The following is an 11458-nucleotide window of genomic DNA, read 5'->3' on the forward strand; positions in this document are numbered from 1 at the left end:
AGTTGTTTCCATTTAAAAAAACGAAGATTGTTATAATATCTCAAAATCTAAAATCGAAAATTTTTTTTTGACTACGTCATCAAATTCTCTGTAAAAAAAGTGTTCCTATAATGTTTTAATTGTAATACTCCACCTATAATAATAACCAAGATAATTGCTGGTTTACGCTTTTATCAATTTTGACCTCTAGGGGAAAAACAAAAGATGATAGCGCTTTGAGATTTTCGACATTGGAATTTATTTAAAAAAAGAGATCGAGATATACAGAGTGTCACACAAAAAACCCCCCAACCTGTAACTCTGTTATTTACATTCCGATTTTCATGAGCCAGGAATCAAATAAAAAGGTTTGATGAATACTATCATTCATGCTACAAATAAACTTTTTCCAACGCCATCTTCAATTTCAAACGATTATCAACTTTTGATTTTCAAATTGCTTAGTATGTTTTTCTTCACGCTATTGGATAGAGATTCTTTTTCTGAATCCATTAATGTACAACACATCAACATTAATTGTAATTGTAGCATAGAAAAACATTAAAATAGTTTCCTAACATTCTCTTAAAGTTACTTGTGTTATACTGTAGTGTGCCATGAAATAAATAAAAAAAAACAACTTATAAGTATCATTTACAACTGCTTCGGGCATTGATATAACATTTAATGACTGTTATCAGTTTTGCGTGTTATTTTTTCCATGGCACACTACAGTATTACAGAAGTGACCAAGACAATGTTCGGAAAATGTTTTAATTGTTTTTCTCTGCAAAAATTACAATTAATGTTATGCATTGTACGTTAATGGGTTCAGAAAAAAATCTCTATCCAATAACGTGAAGAAAAATATACCGCACAATTTGAAAATCAAAAGTTGATAATCGCTTGAAATTGAAGAGGGCATTGGAAAAAGTTTATTTGTAGCATGTAGATCAGAATATAAATGACAGAGTTACAGCTTGGGGCGTTTTTTGCGTGACACCCTGTATATACTACTTTTTTTCTAACTCTTATAGTTTCCGAGATAGCCTATTCGGACATCGAATTTGAACCACCCTGTACTTTGACTTTAAGATGATGACAAAGTGATTTTTCCATGTGCAGAGAGTCCGTACTTTCCATGTGTAAACTTCTAATCATAAATCCTTTTCCAAAGTTTTGACAATTCTAGAGCGGTTAAATACCTCAAAGTATTCTTCTGGCTTTCGACTCTTGGTAACTAATTGTAAGTAACAATCTAAATGTAACGTTTCAAAACAATTACTATTAGCTAATTAAACTGTAATAAGAATAAACCCACTTTTGAAAATTAAAATATGCTAATAAAACAAGTTTTGGAACCAAAAAATAAAACACTTTGTTCACAATGTTAGAGTTTCCATTAGGAAACTTCTTGTCCTCAATAATTAGTTTAGCAAAGTTTTGTTGAGCCCCACAGGGAAAACCAAGAAATTTCGTTCAACTTGTTAAAAATCGAGACCGAACAGTCGTCATCTAAAAGCTTTACTTCACTCAAAACTGACTTTAAGTCTAAATCCACCTTGAAATACCGAACGAGCGATTATAAATAAAATTGAAACGCAACGATCGTAACTATTCTATATGGCTTAGTACTTTTTCTTTTTCAAACCTTATGAGGTTTTCAAGAAAACGATTCAAGATACCTTTTACCGTATTTGAACTCGTCTCTAGTTCGATTTTTTACATCGAATTTATCTTCAATACAAGTAGCCTTATAATAACAGTATTAAAAGTCATGATACATTTTGTATAGAAAGAGATTTTTTATCTCATCAACATTTTATTTCCCTTTGTCTCCAATATGGGGATCTATTTTTGAGAAGAGCAGACGGCCTAATTGGAGAATTTTTATTTTCGAGTAAAAAAAAGAATAAAAGAGGAAAAATAGTCGGTTCGTTTGTCACGCGTTCGGACAGCTGCGAAATTATTTATAGCTGAGTTTTGCGCGTGCGTTTTCCTACGCGGTTCTGTGTTTTTGGTTCGCTCCGTTCTAAATTGTAAATGGAACGACCGCTTTGATTAATAACTCGAACTGAACATTTTACCCCGTTCGGTAGAGACGCGCTTTATCCCCCTCGTTGAAACGAGTTTAATTAATTCGTTCGTCTACGAGTGGAAGTTGACATAGAAATCGAAAATAAATCTTGTGGAAGACGAACAAGGATGTTGAAATAAAAAAGAACGCGAACGAGAATACCCCGAAAGTTTCTCCAATCTTTCTTGGGGTTGTGGTTTATGTAAATAATCACGATAAAACGATTTTCTTACTCGTTTTGTTTTAACATCGAAATCGTTATCCAATTTGATTAATGTTACAAAAAGATATTTGTTTTTAGAAATTTGTTACTAAGAAAAAGTTAATAAATTAATTGATTAAAAAAAGTTTTTAATATTTTTATAAATTTATTGATGCAGTAAATCCTGAAAAGCGGGGTCAATTTTTATGCTTTGATTAGCGTAACTGGCGATAATTTACAGTTCAAATTAATGGTGAGCTGGGGTTAAAAATTTTCCCTGCGACGACGATTAAACTATCAAAATAAAAAAAAACCCAATTGATTTACAACCGTCGCTAATTAAGCTGCAACAAATTTGACATTCTGTAAAATGTTTCAGCAATTAATTACAGATGGATTGGTAAATTCGTGATTATACCGAATATATCGAAAATATATTGAAATTTATTTTACTATACTTTGGTTTGTATTAACATTCCGACTTTGTCATCAACTTTATTGAAACCAATATTTAAATAGTTTATAAATAAAACATAAATGGTATTTCGTTATAACGTTACACGAGTATATGGCATTCTAAAATATTTCGAATTTAATTAATAAAAGGTAAAAAAAGAAGCTTTAATTAAACATTATTGAATTGCAAATGGTTATTTATATGTATGTAAATTTCAAAAAAATTGTCAGGTTAATTTAAGATGTTTTTGGAGAAGAACAAAGATGGAAGCTCAATATTTACTGAAAAGAATTCTTAATCCTTTTTTTGTTAGACCATGAAATTGCATATCTTAATTGTTAATTAAGAGAGATACAAATTTTTAAACATTGGAATAACAATAAAACTAATTATAGATTAGATTGATTGAGGTGTTTTTATAAAAGAACGAAAAAAGATGGGAGCTTGAAACTTTGTAAAAAGGATTCTTGAATCTTCTTTTATAACACCAAGAAATCGCATATCTTTATTATAAACCGTTCTTGAGATACGAATTTTTAAAACTTGGAATAGCAAGAATGTAGATTATAAGTTAGGTTGACTTAAGATGTCTTTGTAGAAGAACGAAAAGAAATACAAGCTTAAAATTTAGTAACAAGAATTCTTAAACCTTATTTTCTTACTGCAAGAAGTTGAGTATCTTAATTGCTAACCGTTCTTGAGATACAAATTTTTTAAAATTGGTATAGCACTGACTTAAGTAATAGATTAGATTGATTTAAGATGTCTTTATAGAAGAACGAAAAAAGATGGAACCTTAAAATTTGGCTCAAGGTATTACTATAACTTATTTTATAACCCGAAGAAATTTCATATCTCAATTCTAAACAGCTCTTAAGATACGAATTTTTGAAACTCGGAACAACAAATATATAGAAAATTTTTTAGGTAGACTTAAGATGTCTTTAAAAAACAACGTAAAAAGATGGAACCTTAAAACTTTGTAGAAAGGGTTCTTGAATCTTCTTTTATAACACCAAGAAATCGCATATCTTAATTGTAAACCGTTCTTGAGAAACGAATTTTTGAAACTTGAAATAGCAACAACGTAGATTATAAGTTAGGTTGACTTAAAATGTCTTTGTAGAAAAACGAAAAGAAAGAGAAGCTTAAAATTTAGTGACAAGAATTCTTAAACCTTGTTTACTTGCTGTAAGAAATTGCGTATCTTAATTGTTAACCGTTCTTGAGATACAAATTTTTAAAAATTGGTGTAACACTGACTTAAGTAATAGATTAGGTTGAATTAAGATGTCTTTATAGAAGAACGAAAAAAGATGGAACCTTAAAATTTGGCACAAAGTATTCTTATATCTTATTTTATAACCCGAAGAAATTTCATATCTCAATTCCAAACTGTTCTTAAGATACGAATTTTTGAATCTTGGAATAATAAAAATATAGAAAATAGGTTAGGTAGACTTAAGATATCTTTAAAAAACAACGTAAAGAGGTGGAACCTTAAAACTTTGTAGAAAGGGTTCTTGAATCTTCTTTTATAACACCAAGAAATCGCATATCTTAATTGTAAACCGTTCTTGAGATACGAATTTTTGAAACTTGGCATAGCAAAATCATAAATTATAAGTTAGGTTGATTTAAGATGTCTTTGTAGAAGAACGAAAAGAAATAGATACTTAAAATTTAGTAACAAGAATTCTTAAACCTTGTTTTCTTACTGCAAGAAATTGAGTATCTTAATTCCTAACCGTTCTTGAGATACAAATTTTTTTAAATTGGTATAACACTGACTTAAGTAATAGATTAGATTGATTTAAGATGTCTTTATAGAAGAAAGAAAAAAAGATGGAACCTTAAAATTTGGCACAAAGTATTCCTATACCTTATTTTATAACCCGTAGAAATTTCATATCTCAATTCTAAACAGTTCTTAAGATACGAATTTTTGAAACTGGGAATAACAAAAATATAGAAAATAGGTTAGGTAGACTTAAGATGTCTTTAAAAAACAACGTAAAAAGATGGAACCTTAAAACTTTATAAAAAGGATTCTTAAATCTTCTTTTATAACACCAAGAAATCGCATATCTTAATTGTAAACCGTTCTTGAGATACGAATTTTTGAAACTTGGAATAGCAATATCATAAATTATAAGTTAGGTTGACTTAAGATGTCTTTGTAGAAGAACGAAAAGAAATAGATACTTAAAATTTAGTAACAAGAATTCTTAAACCTTGTTTTCTTACTGTAAGAAATTGCGTATCTTAATTCATAACCGTTCTTGAGATACAAATTTTTAAAAATTGGTATAACACTGAGTTAAATAATAGATTAGATTGATTTAAGATGTCTTTATAGAAGAACGAAGAAAGATGGAACCTTAAAATTTGGCTCAAAGTATTACTATAACTTATTTTATAACCCGAAGAAATTTCATATCTCAATTCTAAACAGTTCTTAAGATAGGAATTTTTGAAACTTGGAATAACAAAAATATAGCAAATACATTAGGTAGATTTAAGACGTCTTTAATAAACAACGTATAAAGATGGAACCTTAAAACTTTGTAGAAAGGGTTCTTGAATCTTCTTTTATAACACCAAGAAATCGCATATCTTTATTATAAACCGTTCTTGAGAAACGACTTTTTGAAACTTGAAATAGCAACAACGTAGATTATAAGTTAGGTTGACTTAAATGTCTTTGTAGTAAAACAAAAAGAAATAGAAGCTTAAAATTTAGTAACAAGAATTCTTAAACCTTGTTTTCTTACTGTAAGAAATTACGTATCTTAATTCTTAACCGTTCTTGAGATACAAATTTTTAAAAATTGGTATAACATAGAGTTAAGTAATAAATTAGGTTGATTTAAGATGTCTTTATAGAAGAACGAAAAAAGATGGAACCTTAAAATTTGGCACAAAGTTTTCCTATATCTTTTTTTATAACCCGAAGAAATTTCATATCTCAAGTCTAAACAGTTCTTAAGATACAAATTTTTGGAACTTGGAATAATTAAAATATAGAAAATAGGGTAGGTAGATTTAAGATGTCTTTAAAAAACAACGTAAAAAGATGGAACCTTAAAACTTTGTAGAAAGGGTTCTTGAATCTTCTTTTATAACACCAAGAAATCGCATATCTTTATTATAAACCGTTCTTGAGATACGAATTTTTGAAACTTGGAATAGCAAGAATGTAGATTATAAGTTAGGTTGACTTAAGATGTCTTTGTAGAAGAACGAAAAGAAATAGAAGCTTAAAATTTAGTAACAAGAATTCTTAAACCTTCTTTTCTTACTGTAAGAAATTGCGTATCTTAATCAGTGATGGGCGCTGGGTAAATACCTGGCGGGTAGGTATTTCTAAAATGGGTATTTATCCGGGTATTTACCCCGGCCCAGGGTAAATACCCAAACAGTGGGTATAAAAGTGATACCAGTAAAAATATATCGATTCCAATAAAAATGAAGAGGAAGACGAGGAATTGTCAACAATCAAAGACGAATCTGCCGTAATTTAGATTAGATCAAGTTATTATGATTATTATCACCAAGCAGCCCTCTGCGTCCATTGTTGGACATAGACCTTCCCTATTCTATGCTGTTTGAATCCAATTGTTGGTCATTCTTTTGACGTCCACTTCGTCTGTTCGCTCGCGGTCTTCACTCGAGCAACCGTTTTGTCCACTGCTCATTCTTGATTCGCATCACATGACCGTTCTTCTTCATAGGTCTTCATTTCGTATGTAGTCCCTCAGAGTTAGACCTAGGATCGACCTCTCCATCTATCTTTGCGCTACTTGGACCCTCCTGGCAGTGGTTATCGTTAATGTTAAAGTTTCGGAGCCTTATGTCATAACCGGAAACAAGCATTGATTGAAAGCCTTTCTTAGCCTTTTCTCTTGAAGATGTCTCTAAGATTCTTCTGTTTAGTTCGCTTGTTTGATTATCTCTCGATACACGAACCTCATAGCCAAGATCAATCTCATTATTTGATTGATTTCTCCTTGTTGATATTTAGCACGACTCTTGCACACACCTCCTTTAAGTCGTTCATCATTAGTTTAATCTCTCCAAGGCTATCCGATATAAGAACTATATAGTCCGCGTAGCGCAAATTATTTAAGCATATGCAATCAATGTTTATGCCTTTTTGGGTCCAATCCAGTTGTTTAAATGCACTCTGAGGACTGTGATGAACAATTTGAGTTCAACAGTGTCCCGCCTTGTTTTGCTCACAATCAGTACTTTACTATATACTTTTACTCTCTTCAGTACTTTCATGCAATTTTACCGTCATTGTAGCATTCTTGTAGATGTTATAAATAAGTTTGGTATGTCGATAAGTGACTCTACATTTTTGAAGTGCTTGCAGAACTGCCATCAACTCAATTTAAATTAAATTTACAAAATACCCACGAGTATATATCCAGGATATTTACCCTTAAAAATAAATACCCGGGTATTTAACAACACTGATCTTAATTGTTAACCGTTCTTGAGATATAAATTTTTAAATATTGATATTACACTAACTTAAGTAAGAGATTACATTGATTTAAAATGTCTTTATAGAAGAACGAAAAAAAATGGAACCTTAAAATTTGGCACAAAGTTTTCCTATACTTCATTTTATAACCCGAAGAAATTTCATATCTCAATTCTAAACAGTTCTTAAGATACGAATTTTTGAAACTTGGATTAACAAACATAGAATATTAGTTAGGTAGATTTGAGATGTCTTTAAAAAACAGCATAAAGAGATGGAACTTTAAAACTTCACAAAAAGGGTTCTTGAATCTTTCTTTATAATACCAACAATTCGCATATCTTAAATGTAAACCGTTCTTGAGATACGAATTTTTGAAACTTGGAATAGCAAATACATAGATTACAAGTTAGGTTGACTTAAAATGTCTTTGTAGAAAAACGAAAAGAAAGAGAAGCTTAAAATTTGATAACAAGAATTCTTAAACCTTATTTTCTTACTATAAGAAATTATGTATCTTAATTCTTAACCGTTCTTGAGATACAAATTTTTAAAAATTGGTATAACATAGAGTTAAGTAATAGATTAGGTTGATTTAAGATGTCTTTATAGAAGAACGATAAGAGATGGAACCTTAAAATTTGGCACAAAGCTTTACTGTACCTTATTTTATAACCCGAAGAAATATCATATCTCAATTCTAAACAGTTCTTAAGATACGAATTTTTGAAACTTTGGAGTAACAAAAATATAGAAAATAGGTTAGGTAGATTTAAGACGTGTTTAAAAACAACGTATAAAGATGGAACCTTAAAACTTTGTAGAAAGCGTTCTTGAATCTTCTTTTATAACACCAAGAAATCGCATATCTTAATTGTAAACCGTTCTTGAGATATGATTTTTTGAAACTTAGAATACCAAAAACATAGATTATAAGTTAGGTTGACTTTAGATGTCTTTAAAAAATATCGTGGAAAGATACAACCTTAAAACTTTGTAAAAAGGATTCTTAAATCTTCTTTTATAACAACAAGAAATCGCATATCTTAATTGTAAACCGTTCTTGAGATACGAATTTTTGAAACTTGGAATAGCAAAAACATAGATTATAAGTTAGGTTGACTTAAGATGTCTTTGTAGAAGAACGAAATGAAATAGAGGCTTATTAAAGTATTATAAGTATTCCTATGCCTTATTTTATAACCTGAAGAAATTTTATATCTCAATTCTAAACATTTCTTAAGATACGAATTTTTGAAACTTGGAATAATAAAAATACTTATAGAAAATACGAAAAGAAATAGAAGCTTAAAATTTAGTAACAAGAATTCTTAAATCTTGTTTTCTTACTGCAAGAAATTGCATAACTTAATTGTTAACATTTCTTGAGATACAAATTTTTAAAAATTGGTGTAACACTGACTTAAGTAATAGATTAGGTTGATTTAAGATGTCTTTATAGAAGAACGAAAAAAGATGAAATCTTAAAATTTGGCACAAAGTATTCCTATACCTTATTTTATAACTCGAATCTAAACAGTTCTTAAGATACGAATTTTTGAAACTAGGAATAACAAAAATATAGAAAATAGGTTCGGTAGACTTAAGATGTCTTTAAAAAACAACGTAAAGAGGTGGAACCTTAAAACTTTGTAGAAAGGGTTCTTGAATCTTCTTTTATAACACCAAGAAATCGCATATCTTTATTATAAACCGTTCTTGAGATACGAATTTTTGAAACTTAGAATAGCAAAAACGCTGACTTAAGTAAAAGATTAGGTTGATTTAAGATGTGTTTATAGAAGAACGGAAGAAGATGGAATGTTGAAATTCTTTAATAACCCTAAAAAATTGTATATCTCAATTGTAAACGGTTCTTAAGATATAAATTTAAAAAATTGATATAACATTGATATAAAAATAAGTTAGGTTAATTTATGATATCTGTACAGAAGAACGAAAATAGATGGAAGCTGTAAATTTTGCGATAAGTATTCTTAATTCTTCTTTTATAACGTCAATAAATTTTATATCTCTACTCCAAACAGTTCTTGATATATGAAATTTTTAAAATTGCCGTAATAAAAACAACTTAAAATAGGTTATCTTGGAATAAAATATTTTTATGGAAAAATTAAGAAGAATTAGAAACTTAAATTTTATAATCTTTATAAATATGGTTTCTAAACAGTTCTTGAGATATGATTTTTTTGAAATTGTGGTAATAAAAATACCGAAAATACCTATTGATAAGATATTTTTTTAGAAAAATTTTAAAATTTTATGACAAGAACTCTCAATTCCTCTTTTATAATCTCAATAAATTTGGTATCTTAACTCATGACAGTTTTTGAGATATGAATTTTTAAAAATGTTATTGTAAATCTTCGTGTTAAAATCATCAATAATGATGTAAAAAATGAAATTGAATAAAGACAAAATCTATGTATAATTTTGGAAAAATGTAAATAACCTCGTCGTGTTTTGTATTTGAAACTACCTCGTACCATAATAAATATTTATCTTTTAAAACATCGATCGGCGCGATGCGGCATTGTCCTCCCCCATGGATTGGAGAGTTGTTCCGGAGCTTTGCATTGTAAATAGAAATGTCCATCAAATAAGCGAATAATGAAACATTAAAAGGCATAAATCCGAAAATTCCATTACCGTCGGACTTCTCCGGAAATCATTTGTGTTCGGAGCAAATCCGGTCGGGAAGTTTCTTCGGAACGAAAAATCTGTACCAGGCACCAGAGAAAATCCCCCGGATATCTCGCGATGGTAAATGATTTCTCCTCCGAGATGACACCCCGAGGTGTCGGAAAGCTCGGGATTTAAGCTTTTATATAAATCTATCTAAATCGTTTTTAACAATTATAATAATATTTATCATGTTTACTTTAGGTACGTGTTGTGTATATAAAATAAAAGAATATATATAAGAGAAACGATTCAAGTTTAGTGTTTAAAGTCTGGGTATTGTTTGATATCCCGATTAAACGACAGATGGTTTTGTGCAGATGGCGCGTTCAGAAAGCACAGGCATGTTGTAGTAAAACAAAAGCTTTAACCCAACAATTCGAAAAGCCCGTCGTCTGGGTCTAAGTTCGTCCCCGGGTACGTGACGTGCAAGTATGCTATGAAAGCACAACCACGCCAACTTGATGTTGTCGTTGAGCAAACATCGCCGTCGTCGCCTGCATTTCGCGACGCAAATGCAAAGATAATACTGATTACACAGTATAATTTTCAGGGTTGTATGTATGTATGCGTGCGTCCTCAGCATCAACGCAACCGACCCGAAAAGAGATTATAATGAGTTTAAATGCAAAACATTTTTATGCAAATTAAAAAAAATTGATTTTAACTTTACCATTTCTTTTTCAGCTCAACGTCGCAATCGCCAGTAGATGATGACGTCGTCATTAAAAATCGCATAAAAGCAGATTTCGAAGTACTTCATTAGTTATTTCATAAAAAAAGTGTCATCATTCTCCCCCCAAAAACATACAAAATAACACAAAAATAACATAATATGTATACACCCCATTAAAAGCAAGAATAATACCTAACAAAAAAAGTGGGTAAAATGTATCCCTTCAAAATCTCATTTCCCGAAATCTACTTTATACCAAAAAAAAATCAGCCCACATAAACCTACCACTACATAACACATTCTCTGTCATTATGACGGCGCAAATTGCCAAATACATCGACTCATTGAAACTAAAACAGTAGTTTCTCTTGCTGTGCAATTCGCGCCACTAATGTATTATAGATGTTCGTTGTAGATTGTACAATATAGAAACAAAACATTATCATCGGACTCTATTTGGTGTCTAAAACGCGGGCGATGTGTTTAATTAACTAAAACTACAAAACACACTTCATTAACCGATTCTACTAACTCTCTCTATTAATTAAAAATTAATTGTGTCGTTGTTATTATTGCCGCGATTCGCTAAAGAAAAAGAAAAATCAACAAAAAAAAAATAATAAATAGAGACCGAGTAATCAATAAAATAATCGATCGATAGCCGAAAAACAACGTTTTAACGGATGCACTCTTAATCGAAAAACACTATTACTTACTTACTACCGTAATAAATGTAATTTCTAATGATAAATTTGCGTAAATTTTTTAAATAATCTTTTTGCGCTACTCTATGTCCAAAGGCCTTCTAAAAAAAATGAGAAATACTTAAAAAACGGTTGATTTGTATAATTTATTTATCGTTTTTTTTTGTA

General features: G+C 29.9%; 1 protein-coding gene across 3 annotated transcripts in view; it reads left to right on the forward strand.

Annotated features, from left to right (window-relative positions):
• The window catches only part of LOC111418561 (uncharacterized), a 122635-nt gene extending 111425 nt beyond the window's left edge, over positions 1–11210 (forward strand). For all 3 annotated transcript variants that reach the window (XM_071194770.1, XM_071194761.1, XM_071194774.1), the window contains exon 5: positions 10598–11210. In XM_071194770.1, coding sequence (XP_071050871.1) covers positions 10598–10620 — 23 coding nt within the window. In that variant the 3' untranslated portion in view covers positions 10621–11210. The remainder of the gene's footprint in view (positions 1–10597) is intronic.
• Positions 11211–11458: the final 248 nt, after the last annotated feature.

The sequence above is a fragment of the Onthophagus taurus genome, chromosome 1 (genome assembly GCF_036711975.1).
Source record: "Onthophagus taurus isolate NC chromosome 1, IU_Otau_3.0, whole genome shotgun sequence".
Lineage (NCBI taxonomy): Eukaryota > Metazoa > Arthropoda > Insecta > Coleoptera > Scarabaeidae > Onthophagus > Onthophagus taurus.